This window comes from Triticum aestivum, chromosome 3B (genome assembly GCF_018294505.1).
Source record: "Triticum aestivum cultivar Chinese Spring chromosome 3B, IWGSC CS RefSeq v2.1, whole genome shotgun sequence".
Classification (NCBI taxonomy): domain Eukaryota; kingdom Viridiplantae; phylum Streptophyta; class Magnoliopsida; order Poales; family Poaceae; genus Triticum; species Triticum aestivum.
In genome coordinates this window covers 644,897,644-644,920,518 of record NC_057801.1, presented here as the reverse complement: position 1 = coordinate 644,920,518, position 22,875 = coordinate 644,897,644, and the positions used below count along the sequence as shown (strand labels likewise).

The following is a 22,875-nucleotide window of genomic DNA, read 5'->3' as shown; positions in this document are numbered from 1 at the left end:
ATCTCCGAAGCTGGACTTGCTTATTACATCTCTCTTTTTCCCTTTGATGGCATTGGCTATTTTGCGCAGCCGCTTTACCGACCAACGAGTTTGGAAGATAGGCATGCTGCAAAACAAGAGCAAAAATCAAAACATGGAGACTATCAGCAATGCATATCTATTTATCAGAGAATGAAAAGTATTGAAGCAAAAAGTTGAAGATTCATGTAGTTTCAGAAACATAAGCTATAGACATAACCTACTAACTAGTTTCAGAAAGGTAAGTTTCTCTGAAATATCATTGTGGTTCACAAACCCCCCGGTTGTGCCCCCTGAAACTAATTCGACCAGATCAAATAACCCTACACCCGTATCTCCTTCTTGTATCTCTGCAACATGATCTCCTCTATTACTTATTGTTTATCAACACAAAGAAACACATAGCTATTTGCAGTCGGTTGAAGGTAAGCTTTTCCCTTCGGGTTTGAGAGAACATCAGCTAAATCCAACTAAAATTAGATAAACATGAGGTAAATTACACCTGTCATGTAAGCATGAGCTAAAATTCAGAGAAAAGTATTGAAACATGACCTACATTTCATACAAAATATTGGAAAACAATAACTAGATTTCAAAGAAAACATATATGTAGTTTCAGAAGCAAAAACTAAGTTTCCTGTGCTATAAGCTAGCAGTACAAGATTTCCTGAAGCATAACCTTCACTAATGCATCACTAATTCCTACAGAAACTTCTCTCTGAACATCAAATTGGCTACAGAAACTTCTCTCTGAACATCAAAATAATGTATCACTATATTCAAGACAAAAAGCTACAGAAAACTTTGAGCTGCAAAAAATTAGAGATTACCTACTAGCCAATTTGAGCTACATGAACCTAGAACATCAAAGGACAAGAGAACCTAGAACATTAAGAGATTACCTACTAGCACAACAAACGGATAGCATACACGGAGCACCTACAGCCAATTTGAGCTACAAAAATTCCTACAGCACATTACTATAACGAGCCAATTTTAGCTACAAAGGAATGAGAAGTTTCTACAACAACAGATCTGAGAAATCCCAATCCCCTGCTACAACTACACATCTACAGTCCAACACCTACATCGGTGGCGCCGACGAAGAGCGTCTCCCTACAACAGAGCACCGCTGCGATGAGGCATGTAGCCGTCGAGGAGGAGCCGCCAAGCAGAGGAGAACCATCTCAGGGCCGACCAGAAATGGGGGAAAGGAGCACGCGGCCGTACCTGCTTGTGTCGCCGCTGGCAACCGCCGACCCCGAAGCGGTCGTCGTCGCCACCGCGTTGGATGCGCCCGCGTCACCCCACACCACCCGCCGTCGCCGCCAGCCGTCGCCCTACCAGATCCCACCACCGTCGCCCTTATAGACACAAAGGAGCTGCGGGAGCACCGCAAGAGCGTTACAGCTGCATAAATGATTCCTGAAACAACCACCCAGTTTCAGAAATGTCTGCGCGTGACGCGGAAGCGAGGAACACTCTCGTCCGTCTGATCAACACACGATCCGACGGACGCGGAGCCGACGGACGCACAAGCGTTATCAGTCGGTTGAAGGTAAGCTTTTTCCTTATTAATACTTTGTTTGTCTTGTGTAACCTAAAATTGTTTTCTTCCGAAAGACTAGCCAAAATCGCTAGAACAAGGATCATAGCCATATTGTCTCGCTTTTTTTTTTTGTATAAAGATCTAGAATCTGCATAATCAATGAAAAAACCGGCCCTAAATCATTTTTTTGTTGCCAGCCACATGTGCCAATGCCAATGGCACTAAAATAAAAACACTAATGTTAGATCGTAGACGACACATCAATGCACGATATTTGTTAAGGGGTTCACCGATGGCTACATCCTCAGGTAATGACTACGGACGCTCCTTCCTAAAATACCGCAACACCGGCCCCCGGGCGCCGGCACAAGCCACTGGCTCCCTCGCGTACCTAGCTATCAAGTCGTCGTGGATTAGAATGTGTGGTGCCTCTTAACATATAAACGACATAAAATACAACGTGTCCAACTCCTACACGACCCGTATCTACCACATCAATTACAACTCCAATTTCTAAAAAAAGAAAAATCAATTACAACTTTAAGTCCATATAACCCCTTGCGTATAAATATATTCGACAAGCCAATGCCATGTGGTGGTAGAGGAGTCGCACCGTACCGTAGGTAATGCCGTGGCCATCCACGCAGCACGCGTAAGTACAAAATTTGGGTCAATTGCCGTGGTGCCAATCAGGTGGCTCGTTGGCTAAATCGAGTGAACTCCCTGCTCATCCTGTCAATTGTCATAGTCGTGTAAACTCTGGTTGTTTGTGAAATACAGTATATAAAGGAGCCATCTTTTTTGATAATAATAAAAAGTGTAGCAGGAGATTTTTTCTTCTTCTGGTCGGCGATGGTTCCACGCTAGCCCTCTCGGACCCGTTTCTCCCGTCCTCACGCCCCTCCCCCTCGCTCTCTCCGCCGGGGTAACGGCAGGGGCAGACTGAGTCGGGAGGTCGGTCCTGCGCCGTGCGCTGGGCAGTGGGCACCCGGCCGTCGACAAGGGCCGACGGCGAGCCGGCGCAGAATCGTAGGGAGAGCGAAGGGAGGAGGACGCGTCAGACGCGCGATATTATAGCGAGGAGGAGGTGGGCCCCGCGGGGGAATCAGTTGGTGGAGGGGGTGCCCACACCACCACACGCGAGGCGGAGGGGGAAGGAAGAGCTGTCGTCTCGTCTCGTCTCCGGAGGCCTCCCCTAGAAAATACACCAGACGGAGACAAGCGAGACGCCAAAGCAGATACTTCTCCGCACCGCGCGACACGCAGCACCGCGCCCCGGCAGTGGCAGGCAGGCAGGCAGATCTCCTCCCGGCCTCCTCCCGCGCTACGAAGGGACGGCGGCTCTCCCCCCCGCCCCGCGCCGCCCCGGCGGAGATCCCCGCGGAATCTCGCCGCCGCGCGCCCGATCTCGGCCGCCGCCGCCGGTCGCCTGCCCCCCTCGTTCCGGTGCGCGCCTTTCCTGTCTCCGAATCTCTCGGCTTGTTCTTCTTCTTGTTGTTGTTCAAGGAAGCGAAAATCCCCGGAAATTATTCCTAGGCGTTGCTTGTTTCCCCCCCTCTCCTCCGTTCAGCGTTTGCTCGTACCTTAGGGTGATCGATCCATGCCGCGTTTGAGCACGGATCGTGGGCAGGTGGGCGCATGCATGCGCGGCGCCACTTGATTATTTCTGCCGTTTGCGGCATTGGAATTAGCATTTCGATGGTGGGGGAATTCGGGCCGATGCCTTTATTCGTTTTCTCCCATCTCTCGTGATTCCGTTTGTGCTCCTGTCTCTCTTGGACCCACGCACCTTTAGATTCTGCTTGGTTGTGCATGGTTGGCTGCGATGCAAAATTTGAGCTAAGAATCAGATTATCCCTCGCTTGATTTTGGTTACAATTCGAGGCTCAGAGAGTTGGAAATCATATATGCTCCCTATTCTGCCAGAATTTCCTTCAGTGCATATTCAGATGATCAGTCACTTCGGTTTGTTGCATGTTCCTGTCTTCTGGGGCTATTTTTTGTAGAGTGGTCTGAACAATCGACGTTATTGGAAAATATTTCTTCAGAACAAAATTTATGGCTATATCTCGTGGATTCTTGAGCTCCACTAGTTGCTACGTAGCTTCTAACTGACGCAATTTAAGTCTGTTCTGACTTCTCCAACAATTTTTTTTGGCTCAATCTGTAGCTTTCCAGTATATCTGGTGGTTAGGATTTGGTCAAACATGACTTCGCAGCTAAGCACGTTGAGCAAATGCAAATAGTCCTGGTTATACGTCTAGTATCTATCCATCCTTTCATGATAAAGTATTGAAAAGGCACATCTGCTTTTGAGTCACTTTCTTGTTCCAAACATAACAAAAGAAATTGAACTGCACAAAGTTTGGAGAACGAGACATTTTTCGTTTCCTTTGTAATTACATACAGGATACCCTTTCTTGCATGAGGATGCATCGATTATGAGGTCTCATTTTTGCTGCTTTTTTCTGAACCCATATCAGGGCAGTACTTCTACACCTCAAAATGATGATGGGTTTGCTGGCATTTGAGAACAACCAGGGGCTCTGGAATGGCGGATATTATTCACAGTTTTTTGGAATTGGAGGAGTTATGGTGACTGTTGCAATTCTTTGGTTATCTACGGGTTATTTTGGAGGAATTGGTGCTCCTTTTGCTCCATACTTTTGGCCATATTTAGGACAAGTCCCCAAGAAGAAGGAACGGCAAAGGCCCGTGAGAGTGTACATGGATGGATGCTTTGACCTCATGCACTACGGCCACGCAAACGCGTTGCGACAGGCCAAGTTGCTGGGAGATCAACTGGTAGTCGGCGTTGTCAGTGATGAGGAGATTGTGGCGAATAAGGGCCCGCCTGTGCTTTCGATGGAAGAGAGGTACTACTGGCGCTACTTGTCCTGTGAAATACATTATTCTGTTTCAACAGAGGGTGTTGACGACGCTAGCAGTAGGATTGGCTTGTCAAACCAATTACGAGTATGATATTATCTGAAATTTTTCTGAATACCTGGACTTCCTGGATTTCATTGTTTACTTGATCTTTGATTGCAAATTACTGTAATAGCTATGATTCTCTTCTAATCTTCTCATGCATAATACAAGATCTGCTGATTCATTTCGCATACACTCAACTATATCGTCGATGAAGTTACATTACCGCCATGCATGCCTCAAAGGATATAAATTTCAGACTATAAAAAATATTGAGATGATCTAGTTCTATCTTATTTTTGCAGGAAATGTAAATTACTAAGCTTTGATAGATGTACAGGATCTTGGTCTTCCATTTGAACTTACCATCCTGTGTATATGTATGTTTGTACCCCCTAGGTTGACGCTTGTTAGTGGATTAAAGTGGGTGGATGAAGTCATACCCAATGCACCCTATGAGATTACAGAAGAATTTATGAATACCCTCTTCAGTAAATACAACATTGATTACATTATACATGGAGATGATCCTTGTCTTCTACCTGATGGAACGGATGCTTATGCCTTAGCAAAGAAGGCTGGACGATACAAGCAAATCAGGCGTACTGAAGGTGTCTCAAGCACCGATATAGTCGGTAAGATTACCATGTGGATTAGTAAAGCCACTATTTTTGGGTGATCAGATATTCTCTTGCTACTTATTATTTACAGCCTTGTATCGGTGCAGATCATGCATTTCTTGAAAATGTTTTCATGCTCATCGTAGGCGATTCATTGTTTGTCCATTGCAATCTTACATGAGAACAATCTGTCCACACAGGGAGAATATTGCAAACATTCAAGCATAAAGAGGGTGTTAACGAGAATGCTGGAGTGAAATCATGCGATCAGATGAAAACCCAGCTATCCAATTTTCTTCCAACTTCCCGCCGGATAATGCAGTTTTCAAATGGGCAGGTATGATAATTTAGGGAACTCCATCCCCAAGGCCAATGTTGCTTATTATTCTTCCTTTATTTGATCAGCCTTCTAGGGAACACAAAGAAAATGGCTTGCTATATCTTTGTCTATTAATGTAACTAAATGTAAAAATACCATTTAATGCTTCCACTGTACCATATTGATCATGGTTTTAATGCTTACTCTTTCCAGGAGGTTACAATTCCATTTTACATGTTTCTATGTCAATGCCCTTCTATTATGTCAATGCCCTTCTATTTCATTTATTGAAACATATGCTCATGTGTGTTCAGGCTCCTTCGCCAGGTGCTCGTGTTGTTTATATAGATGGTGCATTTGACCTTTTCCATGCTGGTCATGTTGAGGTACCTTTTGTGGTTGTCATGCAAATAATTTTCTCAATAACTCACAAAGTTTGATTTCGGTGGGATTCATATTTTGCCATTGAACAAATTTTATGTTATTGTCTAATGCAGATCCTTAGAAGTGCTAGGCAACTTGGTGACTTCCTTCTTGTTGGTGTTCATGATGACCAGTCCATCAGGTGCTTATTTAACATATTTTTTTGGATTATGAAGGGAACTTGTTGACCATATATTATATATGTTATGTGTTCCTACAGAAAAAACATGTAGCCTGTATTGTATAAGGTTAGATATACCATGCTTATGAGAACCAGTTGTGCAGGGAAAAAAGAGGCTATCCTCCTATCATGCACCTCCATGAGCGTACCCTGGGTGTGCTCGCCTGTCGCTATGTTGACGAAGTTATAATAGGCGCACCATTGGAGGTTTCAAGGGATATGGTATGTTATAAATTTCTATAAGTTGTTTCAACCTATTTCTCCTACCTGACTTGGTAAGTTTCAAGCATATGCTTCCAAGAATGACTGTATTGTATACGTTGCAGAGATGTTTGTTGTTAGCAGACCCTCACACCTTCTCTTTTTTCACATGCCGCAGATCACTACATTCAACATTTCATTGGTTGTGCATGGGACAGTAGCCGAGGGTGGTTCTGCTGTAAGTTGTTAATTACAATCTAATGTATCCTGATGTCAAACTTACCTAAATTAGTTGCCCAAACTGAACTAGAAGCTTCATGGATGCATTGCTGCAGAGTGAAGTTGATCCGTATGCCCTTCCAAAGAGCATGGGTATTTTCCAAGTAGTCACAAGCCCCAAAACAATAACATCTGTTTCGGTCGCAACAAGAATAATTGATAACCACGAAGCATACAAGGTATACACTCCCACAGTGCGACTTGCCTGATAGATACAAATTTATTTTTCTATTTTAGTTTGTTTAAGTCCTGTTTATCCTTACTAAACAGCATTCTTGGGGTTTGTGAACAGAAAAGAAACTTGAAAAAGAAGGCGAGTGAAGACAAGTACTACACGCAAAAGAAATTTGTCTACGGAGACTAATGCTGCAAAGGAGCTTACATTTTTGCAGCAACCTGAGGAAATATATGGCGCCTCTCTGCATTGAAGAGTTATTCTACAACAGATTGCAACAATTCCTCAGCTGTAGAAAGTAGTCAGTGATAAGTTGATGGCCATTCGGCAGAGGGAATCAGCTCAAGGAAATAAATTAACAGACTGCCACATTCTTCTACTGTTGCCCTTTTCGGCTGGAATGTCCACTTAACAGCAAGAATTCACATACATGATTCTTTTTTTACTTTGTTATCCCTGGAGGGGAAATATTCATCGCTGAACACCTTCAGCAGACCATTGTTGTATTCTTGTATGTTATTACTTGAAGGTTTGTGATTAGAGTTGCATACTTCCTAATTGTACTAAGTTATAGTTTAAAGTACATATACTGCTGAGAAACAACCTACTGATGACCTGTTGGCATTTGTTTGATTTGTCTAACCAGAGAAGGTTATGTTCAGCTTTCCCTTGTTCATTGGTATTTTTCCCTTGTTCATTGGTATTTGGTGTTAACTGTACCACGGTGCACCGGGGATTTATCTGTGCTCAATGTCAGTAGTATTTTTACTTGCCAAAATTAATTGAAACTGTGATTCACTTGAATAGCATATCCTTTGTACTGGTGAATTTAATCGGCGGTAGGACCGTTTGTCTTTGAAAAAATGATTTCCAGTCCTTGCCATAGCAACAAAAGTTCCAGACCTGACATTGGCGTGAGAAAGAAAAGTGTTGTGCTGTCTCTGAGATGTTTGGAGTCTTTTTTGTACATAAAAAAAATCCTAAACAATGTGTATCTTTCTAAAGGACAATGGTTCAAATCTGCAGATGAAATTAACACGTAGTACTGGTTTAGGCGGTGGTGAATATTACATGTTTTAATGGTTAGGTCAGAATATTTAGACCATCATGTGCTTGTTTATGCCAAAACAGAAGAAAAAACATGTGCTGGTCTAGATGGTGGGCACATGCTTGCAGCAGAATGTTCAGTAGAGTGCCGCAAAAGAAACCTGCAATTGCTAGGACCATTCAATTGGCAAATAAACAAGCAAGCAAGCAACATATAGCTTCAAACAGATCTCTCTCTTTCCGGGTACTTCCATTCATCCTTATATGCTAGTACTACTAGGATCCAACAGACAGCCTGTTGCCATCGTTTTGCCCTTCCGTAAATAATGTTAACAGCTGAGATGATTGTCAGTTTGTCACTAACCTGAAAAGAAGGGGAAATTCTGGCACGGTTGGCGCCCCCGGGCATCCGCCTTGACATCCATAGGTTCCTCCGCGATGTCTTGATCTGCGCTGGGCCTGGATGGTGTCTCCAAGATTTGCACCAGATACAGTGTTCAATTTGTCATGGAAAATGGTTGCTGCCGTAGCAGTTGTATGTGCAAATGGTTCCTCATCCTCTTTCACCATGTCCAGAAATCTTACATCATAGCAATACAAAGTAATAATATAAAAGAACACAAAATAATATTGTGGCTAGTTGATCATGAATTTAGTTGAGTTAATCTTGGTATCTTTGCCATGTGGACGACGACATGCTTTCACTACATATGACCTTGGAGCTAGATATGAACATGAACCTGACTTAGTCATGCAGCCCTCGGGGCAGTAACACCAAGGTATAATTTATTTGGAGTAGGATCACCTTTTATCTTCATATAGTTACCATTGCTAATCACTTTGTCATTCATTCATGCCAGGTACTGCCAGTTCCTAACTTGGCACCATAAATAAACTATGGTGCTCAGTCAATACCAGTTTGTAACTACTCCCTCGGTTCCAAATTAGTTGAAGTTTTATATTTATCCTAAATCAAACTTCTTTAGGTTTGTTCAAGGTTATATATAAATGTACTAAGATCTAGAACATCCAATATGAATAGTAATACAATATATTTTATACGCGCCAAAAAATACAATATATTTTATAAAGAATCTGGTGATACAAATTTGATGATTTAGATGTTGATATATTTTTCGGTAGATTTGGTCAAACATAACAAAACTTGACTCAGGACAAACTTAGAACTTCAATTAATTTAGAAAAAACAGACGAAGTAGAACTCATGAAAGAAGACTATGTTTTACAGGGTGCATCAGTTACCATACATGTAGTTGGGTCCTCTTGGGATCAAGAAAAGGAAGATGGAGAACCCATGGTTGACCACCACCTCAACATCCTCCTTCATGTTCATCTGCACTAGAGTACTTATAGCTTAATAATCCTAATTACCAGGATTTACCTTGTAATGGCAACCGGGGCAAATGTTGACCAGGAGACCAAGATGACTTGGATCCTGATGGCGTTTCGCAAACCCAATAATCCTTACATATCACAAATAAGTGACGATTTATACATGATTTTAGTAAAAAATGAAATAAAAATTTGACTACTATTATTGTTTTAAATATTTATACCTGAAACTTGAAAAGTTATACATGAAATTTTTATCTCTTGTACACATATTGTAATATAAGTTAGAAGTCAAATTTATATCTTGAAGACCGCGACAGTATATCTAAAGTTGTGAACCGGAGGCAGTAGTAATTTAATTCAATATCTGATGTGCATCAATTGACTAATTCTAGCTTACTCCTTTGCACGCTATGATGATTAATTTGTCCTTTAATCTCTTAGTGATGTAAAAAAATCTCCACAACAAAGCGTCAAACGGGAATAACCATCCAATGAGCCCTATTATGGTCTGCCAGCCTTATGTCTTTCAACAATGTTGGTTGTTCTCTGAATGCTTTGGCTAGCTAGATCTTGTGAGCTTGATATTAATTGTAATATTTTCTATTCTGCTCCAGATTCCATCTGGAAGACTATGTGCATTGATGCTTGTAATCAATGAAATGCCAAAGTTCTCTCCAAATATTATTGTCCATCCAATGGTTGTTGACAACTCTTATAAATCCTCCTAATCACTCTATGTTTTACTAATGCCTCCTAATTGCTCTCTAACTTTGTTCTGTATACATGTGTTTTGTTGTTTTTTGTGCTTACATACTTTGTTTTCGCGTAATAGTTTATAAATAAATAAAAATTAATTGAGATGTGTATATCCTCTGATGTTTTTTTACGTTGTTTATTGATATAATATAAATTATAAAGGTATGCAGGATTAAAGTTCCCATATACTTCTGATATGTTTAATTTTATACCCCGCAAAAAAAGATATGTTTAATTTTATATACACTACCCCTTACTCAAAAGAGCGTGCAAGTTACATGTTATATACTTCCTTCCACAACAATTTTTCAATTAATAAAATGTCCCTGTAATGTCAGGTGGGTTGAATCATCATCATGTTTTACGCTGGTTGGACATGCTTGGCGCGTGCACTGTTGCTAGCTGTTCTCCAGGCTCACACATTTTTCGCTTAAAGAGCAAAACACAAACTACTTAGTCCTAGGACAAGGAGCATATGGTACGATGTGATGCCAAGTTATGCGGTGGAAGAAGCTTAAAGGGTGAAAAACATAAAACTGATGTGTCTAGTTCAGCACCTAATTTAGGGGTGCTAGGGACACACAAATGCTTTGAGCAAAGGAAAGCATTATAACATTAGATCTACTTTATCACAGGAAAAGAGAGGTATATTGAGTAGGCTATAAAGCCTGTTTACATGCACTTTTATCTATGTGAAGAAGAGAGATGGTGAGCTCTCATCCAAAAGCCAATGCCAGCCTCTACGCGTGCTCCTAGATAAAAACATAAATGAGAGAAAAAGGAAAGAGAAAAAGAAAGTAGTAATATTATAGGCAATATTATAACCAACTCTATTATATTAGTAATTAATAAAGTTGGCTCTTGTTGACATGATAGTTTATGTAGCCAACTGCTAGCTCTACTATTATCCTTGCGCTAAAAATATATATTTCATCCATGTACAACCATTTGCTCCATATAAACATGGCTTTGTGACTACTATGGCACCATGTTAATTACCCTAGATATATAGCTTAGGGAGGTCCCCTCTTTTGACACTCGGGATAAAGCAGGCCGCCAAGCATCCAATTTGCAGAACCAACTCAACTCAATAATATCATTGCATATCGGCTTTGGAAAGCGCCATGTGGTAGTTGAATGGCAAAATTATGCAGCATGTTCTTGATAGCTTTTCATGGGGTACGATGTGCTCCATGATCTTACTAAGATACACCACAAACAAACTAAAATTATGTTGCCATAGGTAACTTTGATAGCAATTTTTTAGGGTTAAAGCAAAGCTTTATTACGAAGGCATGTTGGGCATTTCGCCCATCACAGTGACATCGACCTCGGCTAGTACATCATTCTCCATGGAAGGCTTCATTAATATTACATGCATAGCCAAGTCTAGCAACCGTGTGTGCAACCGTGTTTGCCTCCCTCCTACACACTTGGACAGTGCAACCAGAGAACCAAAGCTTCATCTGCATTTTCAAGTCTTCCAGCAGAACAACATACCTGGAGAATTCCGTCTCACACCGGTTCATAGCATGGGCTTGCAGCATGGAATCGGTTTCAATAACTTGAATGCCCCCTCAACTTAGCAGCTAAGTTCACCGTCCGAATAACTGCCTGCAATTCTACTGTAAATGCGTTAGGAGCAAGATCCATTCGGACGGCCTTGCAAGCCACCACACCCTAATATGATCCCGCACAACTACCCCCCCCCCAGGTTGCATGGTATTGTCCTGTTACAAAGGCGTCGTCAGTGTTAAACATTCTTGGTTGTGGTGCACACTATTTAGCCACTTCCTTCTGCATGTTCAGTTTATTCGAACACATGAGCTCCATATATTTAACATTATGAGCCACCACCCGATTAGCTATGGTCTCAACATTCTCCATCTTGCTCCCCTTGAAAATATCACTCCTGTTGTTTCACCAATGTCACCGTGCTTAGAATAGCTCAAGTCTCTTTTACCGTGGGATCTGGCATAGTATCCAATGTTTTCTTAACCTTCGCACAACTCCGCACCATATACCTAACATCTTTGAGGCCCTGGAGCTGCCATACTTCCTTCACCATGGGGCCTTGTATAAAAAGATCATCCCCATCTTCTCTGGTGCTCGAGCACAACAAGCATCGATCATCATCAATGGGGGTCCCTTTTGTAGGAACAAAGTATATCTACAAGGGGGGTTGAATGGGAGTTTTTAAAATTTCTTCGGAAACTTCAAAACTTTTTTGAGCGGTATTCACGAGCTACCAAGAAATTAGCGACAACAAGGCTGGCTAGTCATACTTGCCCCCTCCCCCCTGACTCACGAAAACTCTGAAGAAAAGGGCCCATGAGAAAGGGAAATGATTGCCATCAGCTGACTGATAATCACTGCGCGTCTGCCGCTTCCGTTGCGTGCCACGCATCCACAACATAAAGGCAAGTGCAAGCACTTATTTCTACAATAACGGTGTTGTTGCAAATTTTGGCGGCGAACGACTACTGTGATGTGACGCGGGTTAGTTTTGTAGAAATATAATCCTGTAACAAGTCTCCTGTTGCAAAAAAAATCCGCAACAAGACAGTTGTTGCAGAAAAATTCTATTTTTTTTGCAACAAGATGTATGTTGTGAAAAAAAAACTGCAACGAGATCTGTTGCAAAAATTCTGCAACAAGATGTCTGTTGCAAGAAATTTTCGCAACAAGGCATATGGTGCAATGGTCATTGGTAATGCTCGACCGCTCGATGCATCAAATTAGATGGCTCGCACTCCCGTCGATCTTTTAAAAAGACAGCCAGCGGACGCGTAGCGCGCCCACATGAGAAAGCCCACTAATGGCCAGATGGCATCCTTCGTTCGTAGTTTGCTAGGTTTTAGGCCGACCTTAGTGTTGGAAATATGCCCTAGATGCAATAATAAAATGATTATTATTATATTTCCTTGCTCATGATAATTGTCTATTATTAATGCTATAATTGTATTAATCGGAAACCGTAATACATGTGTGAATACATAGACCACAACATGTCCCTAGTGAGCCTCTAGTTGACTAGCTCATTGATCAACAGATGGTCATGGTTTTCTGACTATGGACATTAGATGTCATTGATAACTGGATCACATCATTAGGAGAATGATGTGATGGACAAGACCCAATCCTAAGCATAGCACAAGATCGTGTAGTTCGTTTGCTAAAGCTTTTCTAATGTCAAGTATCAGTTCCTTAGACCATGAGATTGTGTAACTCCCGGATACCGTAGGAGTGCTTTGGGTGTACCAAACGTCAAAACGTAACTGGGTGACTATAAAGGTGCACTACAGGTATCTCTGAAAGTGTCTGTTGAGTTGGCACGAATTGAGACTGGAATCTGTCACTCCGTATGACGGAGAGGTATCTCTGGGCCCACTCGGTAATGCATCATCATAATGAGCTCAATGTGACTAAGTGGTTAGTCACGGGATCATGCATTATGTAACGAGTAAAGTGACTTGCCGGTAAATACATTGAACAAGGTATTGGGAAACCGATGATCGAATCTCGGGCAAGTAACGTACCGATTGACAAAGGGAATTGTATACGGGATTACTTGAATCCTCGACATCGTGGTTCATCCGATGAGATCATCGTGGAACATGTGGGAGACAACATGGGTATCTAGATCCCGCTGTTGGTTATTGGCCAGAGAGCTGTGTCGGTCATGTCTACGTGATTCCCGAACCCGTAGGGTCTACACACTTAAGGTTCGATGACGCTAGGGTTATTAGGAAGACTTGTATGTGATTACCGAATGTTGTTCGGAGTCCCGGATGAGATCCCGGACGTCACGAGGAGTTCCGAAATGGTCCGGAGGTGAAGATTATTATATGTGAAGTTGTCATACGGTCACCGGAAAAGTTCGGGGGCATACCGGTATTGTACCGGGGCCACCGGAAGGGTTCCGGGGGTCCACCGGGAGGGGCTACATCTCCCGGAGGGCCTCGTGGGATGTAGAGGGAATGGAACCAGCCCTTAGAGGGCTGGGCACCACCCCCCCTTGGGCCCATGCGCCTAGGTTTTGTAAGTGCATCTAGTGCCCCTTAGTGATTTTGGTGTATTGAAGACTTATAGGTTAAGGGACTGATGCGTTTGTGAGTGTACATAGGTCTATAAGTCTATGAGGAGTTTGATATTTACAGAGAAATTCGACCCCTAAAAATGAAGTTCTTCGACTGAAGACTTTGGTTTTCTGAAGACTTTCTGAAGACTTTGAAAGTGAAGAAATTGGTGTGACCTTGAAGACTTGGTAATCATTCGAGGAACATGAAGCGCAAAGACTTTTGTTTTCATAGTTTCATTTTCTATTTCTTGAGTCATAGGAAACACCGTACTGTTAAAGGGGGTCGAGGAAATACTAAGGAGAAATTTCCATGTGATGCTCAACTCAAAATCCTACACCTACCAATCCCTTCGAGTGAAGCCATTGGAAATCTCGCACAGTTCAGCCATATTCTTCAGTGACAGAGACGAAGTTTTTCTGGTCTCTGAGGAATTTGTTCTGACTGAAGATTTAGGAATTTGCCAGTGCGGATTGTCTACCAAGTGAGGAACATGATATCCCCGAGGAATTCGAACCTCAAATATTCCGACCGTTGCTGTGCTACGCGCCAGCTGTCCCAAAATATATACCCACCTAACGGTCATATTAGACAAGGGCATTTATGTATTATCATGTCGGGCTGCTCCCTAGGCTATAAATAGCCGCCCCCTACAACCACTAGTTGGTTGACTACTCCGAGATAAACTAACACTTGTCATTTGGGAGCAACCCATCCTCCGAGGACTTTGAGTGAAAATCATCAAGTGAGGAAATCCCAAACCCAAACCTACAAAACCCCAAGTGATTGAGCATCACTGAAGAGATTGATCCTGCGTGGATCCGACACTTGTTTCCTTTGAAGACTGTGCTTCTTCGAGACGGTTAGGCGTCAAGGTCTAGAGCATCTAATAGGAATTGTGGATCACCGAGTGACCAAGTTTGTGAAGGTTCGGAAGTCACCTGAAGACTTACCACGAGTGATTGGGTGAGGTCTGTGTGACCTTAGCTCAAGGAGAATACGGTGAGGACTGTGTGTCCGGGACTGGGTGTCCCCGAGTTTAAATACTCAGCCGCTCCAACCAGATGTACAACTGAGACAACAGTTGGAACTGGTCTACCAAATCATTGTCTTCACCGAGTTAACCGGTTCTATTTCCTCAACTCTTTCATTTCCTCATGTTGTTGTTGTGTGCTTATTCATATCTGTTTGAAGAAATTGACTGAAGACTTTCTCAATTTCCTCAGCTCTATTTCTTCAGTCTGTCCATCTTCTTCCCTTGTTATCCTGTGTTTACGCTTTCTGTACTCTTTGCTTGTCTTCATTTGATCATGATGACTATGCTTGTGTTCTGTTATGTTCCTTTCTGAGTACTTATTTCGCTGCAAGTAGTTCTTCATTTAGGAATTTCCTCACCAGCAAATTCCTCAGCGAAGAATTCATAAAAATCGCCTATTCACCCCCCTCTAGTCGATATAACGCACTTTCAATTGGTATCAGAGCAAGGTACTCCCTTGTTCTGTGTGATTTTGGTTTAACCACCTGGAGTTCTAGTTATGTCGACCACAGGTATGATCAAGGTCTCTGCTGGGTGTCCTACCTTCGATGGCACGGACTACCCCTACTGGAAGAATAAGATGTGAATGCATCTTGAAGCAATTGACAACGATCTCTGGTATGTTGTGGAAAATGGTGTTCCCTCAGTCACACCTTCCCTGAATACTGCTGATGTGAAGAGATTCAAGCAACTCGATTCTCAAGCGAAGAATATCATATGTGGTCATCTGAGTAAAGGGAAGTATGGTAGAGTGAGTGCTTTGGAAACTGCTAAGCTTATCTGGGATAGGCTCTCCAAAGTAAACGAAGGAGTCTCAACCCAACGTGACTCTCGTGTTGATGTTCTTTGCAATCTCTTCAACCGCTTCAAAAGACTCGACAATGAAAATGTTCAGCAAACCTTCGATCGCCTCACTGATATCTCAAATGAGATTCAAGCGCTCGGTGCCACTGACATCACCGACCATGAGGTGGTGAAGAAATTGCTGAGATCACTCGATTCTTCATTTGATACTCTGGCACTGATGATTCAAGAGCGTGCTGATTACAAGTCACTTGATCCCGTTGATATCCTCGAGAGGCTAAACACTCATGAGTTCCAGCTTGCTGAGAAGAGAGATCTCTATGGTTCGAGATATGGCAAACCACGTGCTCTAAAGGCCAAGGCAGTCTCTGAGTCTGAGGAAGAAGACTCTACCAGCAACCTTGGTGATCCTGAAGAACTGAGCCAGGAACTAGCACTGCCCGTGAAGAAATTTCAGAAGTTCTCAAGACGTGGCCTCTTTGGAAAATCCTCAAGGAGCAACGATTCCTCATCTGTTGACTACAAGAAAAGGTTGTGCCACAAATGCAAGAAACCTGGTCACTACATTCAAGATTGTCCTCAGTGGGACAAGGAATTAAAGAAGAAGAAATACAAGGATTACAACTGAGATGATGCCAAGAAGAAGAAGAAATCTTCAAAGTCTTCATCATCAAAATCCTCCAAGTCTTCATCTCACAAGAAGAGCAGCTCCAAGAAGACTCGGGCATTCATTGGCAAGGAAATGGATTCTGAGGCTGAATCTAAGGATCATGAGGAAGAGGAGGCATCCGAGGAGTCTGAGTCTGAGGTGGCAAGTCTAGCTCTTGCTACCGCATTTGTCAGCAAGTCTATCTTTAACTCTAAAGAAAATGGCAACACCAACAATGCTGATGAAGGCAATGATGACTACGCTCCCACTTATTGCTTCATGGCAAAGGGTGCCAAGGTAACTAAATACCCCTCCTCTGAATCAAGTGAGGATGAATCTGATGAAAATCTTAAGCCCTGCTACTCTAAACTTGCTAAGATTGCTGTGAAACAACAAAAGGCTATTGAAAAACTTCAAAACATGCTAGACAAAAGTGATGATATGTTGGGTGATGAAATGGACCGCACTAAAGACTTAACTGAAAATCTTCAGAGACTTCAGTCTAAGTTTGACAACCTTCAAAGTCATCATAAAACTCTCTTATCTGATCACGAGAAGCTTTCTTATGAATTTCTTCAAAGAAATCAAGATCTTGAGAAGCTAAGAGTGAGTTATGAAGATCTTCAGAAGGAGCGAGGATTCATTAATTGCTCAACAAATCAGCGCTACTCACGAAGAATTTGTTCCCCCATGTCTAAAGTGCATTGAACGTGAATCTGCTAATTCTTCACCTGAATGTTCAAATGCTTCAAATGTTACAAATTCTTCACCTGTCTCTCCTATCACTAATTCCTCATCTGAGGACATTGCTAGTACTACTAATGATGCAGGGCTGAAGGAATTGTACACGGCAGGCATGTACAAAAGCCTCAAAGGGCATCAGATTCTTTGTGATGTGCTCAAAAAGCAGATCCTCAACATAAACCCTAGGAAAGAGGGTATTTGAAAGTGCGTTATATCGACTAGAGGGGGGGTGAATAGGCGATTTTTATGAATTCTTCACTGAAGAATTTGCCCATGAGGAAATTCCTTAGCGAAGAACTACTAGAAGCAGAATAAGTACTCAGAAGTAAGCATAACAGGATGCAGACATAGTCATCATGATGAAATGAAGACAAGCACAGAGTACAGAAAGCATAAACACATGATAACACAAGATGAAGACAAACAGACTGAAGAAATTGAATTGAGGAAATTGAGAAAGTCTTCAGTCAAAGTCTTCAAACACATATATGAACAATCACTCAACACAGTAATGATGAAATGGAAGAGTTGAGGAAATAGAACCAGTAAGGTTGGTGAAGACAATGATTTGGTAGACCAGTTCCAACTGCTATCTCAGTTGTACGTCTGGTTGGAGCGGCTGAGTATTTAAACTCGAGGACACACAGTCCCGGACACCCAGTCGCTGAGTACGCAGCTCAGGACACCAAGTCCTCACCGTATTCTCCTTGAACTAAGGTCACACAGACCTCGTCCAATCACTCGTGGTAAGTCTTCAGGTGACTTCCAAATCTTCACAGACTCGGTCACTCGACGATCCACAATTCCTCTTGGATGCTCTAGACCATGACAACTAATCGTCTGGAAGAAGCACATTCTTCAAAGGTAACAAGCGTCGGATCCACGCAGGATCAATCTCTTCAGTGATGCTCAATCACTTTGGGTTTGTAGGTGTTTGGGTTTGGGGTTTTTCCTCACTCGATGATTTTCGCTCAAAGTCCTCGGAGGATGGGTTGCTCTCAAATGACAAGTGTCAATTTCTCTCGGAGCAGCCAACCAGCTAGTGGTTGTAGGGGGCGGCTATTTATAGCCTAGGGAGCAGCCCGACATGTAAGACATAAATGCCCTTGTCTGATATGACCGTTAGGTGGATAAGACATTTTGGGACAGCTGGCGCGTAGCACAACAACAATCGGAATTTTGACTACCAAATTCCTCAGGGCTATCATGTTCCTCACTGTGTAGGCAATCCGCACTGGCGAAATCCTAACTCCTCAGTTAGAACAAATTCCTCAGCGACCAGAAGAACTTCGTCTCTGTCACTGAAGAAATTGATTGAACTGTATGAGATTTCCAAAGGCTTCACTCAAAGGGTTTGGTAGATGTAGGATTTTGAGTGGAGCATCACTTGGAAACTTTTCCTTAGTATTTCCTCGACCCCCTTTAACAGTACGGTGTTTCCTATGACTCAAGAAAGAGAAAAACAAAACTATGAAAACAAAAGTCTTCAAGATTCATATTCCTCGCATGAATATCAAGTCTTCATGGATACACCAATTTCTTCACTTTCAAAGTCTTCATGAAAGTCTTCAGAATATACCAAAATCTTCAGTCGAAGATATTCATTTTTAGGGGTCGACTTTCCCTATAAATATCAAACTCCTCATAGACTTATAGACCTGTGTACACTCACAAACACATTAGTCCCTTAACCTATAAGTCTTCAATACACTAAAATCACTAAGGGGCACTAGATGCACTTACAATCTCCCCCTTTTTGGTGATTGATGATAATATAGGTTAAGTTTTCAACGGGGATAAATATGTGAAGTGTAAGTACTGATATTGAGGAATTTGATTGCAAGATATAGAAGAACTCCCCCTGAAGATGTGCATAGTGAGGAATTTGCTTTTGAAGCAATGCACACTTGAAGAGTTGAATCATGGAGATCTCCCCCTATATCTTGTAATTCATACACGCATTTGACATATAATATGAAGAATTTGAAATGCATGATGAAATATGGTGCCTGATGTAATTCAACATGCGTGTAATAATATTAATGAAGAACAAGCATGCAGAATAACACACATCAAGAGTATCAGATCACAGTGCATCAAAAGTATCAGAGTACCGTGCATCAAAAGTATCAGAGCACCATCGGGTTTAAGATTACAACTCGATCCAATAAAGTTTCAGAAGAACGAGAGTTGTAACTTAGCAAAAAAATTCCCATATAATAGACCCGCTTGAAGACTAACTCAAATTTCTCCCCCTTTGTCATCGAATGACCAAAAGGTTCGAAACTGAGGACTAACGCCCCTGAAGAATTTCAAGTTGATGGAGGAGCGCCAGCGTTGTGGGGGTCGGTTGTTGTAGTAGGGCCTGCTGTAGTGTCGTCTAAGTCTTCGTTTTCATCTGTCTCGCGTGATGAAGAATAGGAGCTGGCCACCAAGGAAGGAACTTTGACCTTCTTGAATTTCTTCGGTGGAGGTGCAGACCAGTCAAATTCTTGCTTGAGACCCATATTCTTCAGATCTGCAGTGCTGTAGACATGTGATAGAACAGCTCAGGTACGGTTGAAGGTTTCATGGAGGTAGTAGTGGTTTTTCTTCACTGCATTGTGTGTTGAGGTCATGTTGTGAAGAATTGAACCAAACTGACGCTTGACCCATTTATGATTGCGATCAACCTTCTGATGAAGACTGAGGAGTAACTCACGATCAGTCATCACCCTGGGAGCTGTGGCTTGAGGATTTTGCTTTGCGACAGAGTCATGTGTGGCAGAGTCATCATTGGTGGAGTAGGATGCAGCCTTGCAAAATTGACCATCCAATGGGCGAATGCCTTCATCTATCACAGCAGTAGCCTTGCCTTTGTCATCAGCTGAGGAAAATGTCCGTTTGAGGACTTCAATCGGAGGCAAGTAGCTGCCATGGTTCAAAGTGTCAGCTTTGTAATTCAGTGAAGCCCTTGTCTGATGAATCTCATAATCCATGGTGCATACGGCTTCAGCTCAAATGGTGACATAGCAATATTCACCAGAGTCCTCCTGAAGAAATCATGGAAGTTGACGTGAACGCCATGAATGATATTGAAAAGCATGTTCTTCATGATGCCAACGACTTCTTCATCATTTGAGTCGTGGCCTTTGATAGGACTCATTGTCTTTGTCAGAATGCGATAGACAGTCTGAGGCACATATAGTAATTCCTTGATGAGGAATTTGGTTCGAGGAGCCTGCCCTGGCTTCAAGGGCTTCATCAGCACTTGCATGAAATGATTTGAAAGTTCAGGTTCACTGTAGATGCAACGAGCACTGTCAAGAGGAGGACTGAGTGGTAGAGCACGAAGCAATTCAGTAGCTGGTGCCTTGTAATGAGTATTGTCAGACATCCAGTCCAGCACCCATGAATTCACATCTTCAGAGTTTCCTGTGATGTGCAGCGTTGCATAGAACTGAAGAATGAGTTCTTCATTCCAATCACAGATGTCAGTGCAGAAATTTAAGAGTCCTGCATCGCGAAGAACACTGAGGACTCGCTCGAAGCACGACAGAGACACCATGTCTACATGAGGACTGTGTTCATGATCAAAGACTTTGTCTTTGTTGAACAGTACCGAGGAATAGAAATTTGCTTGACTAGCAGTCCAGAAACGCCTCTTCCTTATGCGAGCAGAGTCATAAGGGTTATAGTCAGTGAAGAACACATGCTCGCTGAAGAAATCTTCAGCCTTGAACTTTTGTTTCTTTGAGAATGGATCCGTTGGCTTGGGCACTGGTGTGTCAGTGAGTTGCATCACAACCTCAGAAATCATAATCTCAGGTTCTTCATGCTGAGGAATTTCTGGTTTCTCTTTAGTAGCAGTCTGCGTGTTCAATGGTTCAACAACAGCAACTTCTTCAGCACTAGCGGCTGGAATGTCTTCATGCACAGACGAGGTGGGATGAGTTTCTTCAAAGCCCATTTGAACTGTTGGTGCAGGGAACTGAGGTATTTGTTGCAGTGGAGTGAAGAGTGGAGAATTGGGGTGCTGACTTTCTCAAAAGTCATCATTCATCACGGGCGTTGTGCAGCCAATGTCCATGTCTTCATTTTCAACTTCTTCAATGCCAGCCTCTTCAGCTGTGAACTGAGGCATTGACGAGGAAGTAACAGGCGTTGAAGGGATCGCATCCACTTCAATTTCTTCATCAACCTGCTCTGACAAAGCAGCAGATTGAGGTTCTTCAGTAGATCCGCTAGGGATCACATATTCCTCATCAAAAGGAACAAGGTCCTTTGATGGCATGGTGGAAATTGGAACAACATCAATCGGATTTTCTAGTGAGCTGGTCATAGGCTTCATCTTCTTTGGAGCTGAAGATTCTGAAGCACTTGATGCTTTCCTTTTCTTCACTGCAGCTCGCTCTGCAGCCTTGGTCTTCTTCACATCAAATGCACATGGAAGAATTGGAGTTGGTGTAGATGCTGGAGGAGCTGAGGAATCTGGCTGTATTTCCTCAGGCGCAACTGATGCAATTGCCCTGACTTCTTCAGTTTCTTCAGGCGCACCACTAGTGGATGCCCTGGCAATTTCTTCAGCGGCTGGAATGGAGTCATCAGCCCTGGAACTAGCATTTTCTTCAGCAGCCTGAATGTCATCAGTGGTGCTGGCATGTTCTTCAGTTGGCCGAGCTGACACTTCAGCTTGAGGAATTTCTTGTTGCGATGGAGCTGCAACATTTGTGAATTTCTCAGTCAGTTTCACAAACCTGACTTTGGCTCCTCGCCAATCAGCATAGTAAGCATTGAAATCATCGCTGAGGGCTTTGATTTCAGCTTGGATCTTGAGGAGTTCATCAGGTGTCATATTGACAATGTTATTCTTCAGGAACTTCGCCTTTCTGAACTGAGTCTTTTTGATCTGCCTGGCCTTCTCAAATTTCCATTTCTCTTCAGTGATGAAATGGGTCAGCATGTGACTTTGACCAGGAGTCAGATTGAAATCAGGCATAGGAGTGTTTGGGTCCTTGTGTCAGAGATCAATGTAGTCAAGGATCGCCCTTGGATCCAAAAGCAGTGGCACATTTGTGCCTTTGGCTCTAGCGGCCCTTGCTCGTCGGTCTCTGATGATTTCTGCAAGTTCATCATCATCAGCTTCATCGTCATATGGCACTTGGAAGGCAACCTGTTCTTCTTGGGACTTGGCCGAGGACCTCGTCCAGCCGTTGCCTTAGTCTTCAGCAGAGTGGGACCTGATGAAGATTTTGGTGCAGCTGAGGAACTCGCTGAAGCACCAGAGGCAATAGAGATGCCTGTAGTCCTTTGGCACGTTGCCAGATGAACAGGTGTTGAGGACTTTGCCGGAGCAGCTGAGGACTTTGGAGGAGCAGGAGCAGTAGTTGGAGCTGGCCGTGAGGGCTTTGAAGATTCTGGCCATGAGGGCTTTGAAGATTCTGGCCGTGAGGGCATTGCTGAGGAACTTGGCCGTGAGGGCATAGTTGGTGAAGCACTTGGCTTGTGAGCGGGCTTCTTTGCCATTGATTTTCTTGGCTTGACAAGGGCCTCAGTGGCAGTAGCAGCAACAGAGTCTTCATTGAATTTCCTCATTGCTTCTTTGGCTTGTCTTGCCAACTTAGCTTGGCGTTTGGCCCATTCTTCAGGAAAGTCCTCGCCACGCTTGATGCTGGTGGGATCAGCCTCTTGGCCAGGTGCCAATGGAGCTCTTGGGCATGGAGGATTAA

General features: G+C 42.9%; 1 protein-coding gene across 1 annotated transcript; it reads left to right on the top strand.

The window, feature by feature from the left end:
* The first annotated feature begins 2,610 nt into the window (after positions 1 to 2,610).
* On the top strand, positions 2,611 to 7,357 carry LOC123071442 (ethanolamine-phosphate cytidylyltransferase). The gene is made up of 10 exons (XM_044494998.1): positions 2,611 to 3,013; positions 4,051 to 4,443; positions 4,898 to 5,133; positions 5,319 to 5,455; positions 5,752 to 5,823; positions 5,935 to 6,002; positions 6,146 to 6,263; positions 6,421 to 6,480; positions 6,578 to 6,700; positions 6,814 to 7,357. The coding sequence occupies exons 2-10, from the start codon at positions 4,073 to 4,075 to the stop codon at positions 6,883 to 6,885; spliced, it is 1,257 nt and encodes a 418-aa protein (XP_044350933.1). The 5' UTR covers positions 2,611 to 3,013; positions 4,051 to 4,072; the 3' UTR covers positions 6,886 to 7,357.
* Positions 7,358 to 22,875: the final 15,518 nt, after the last annotated feature.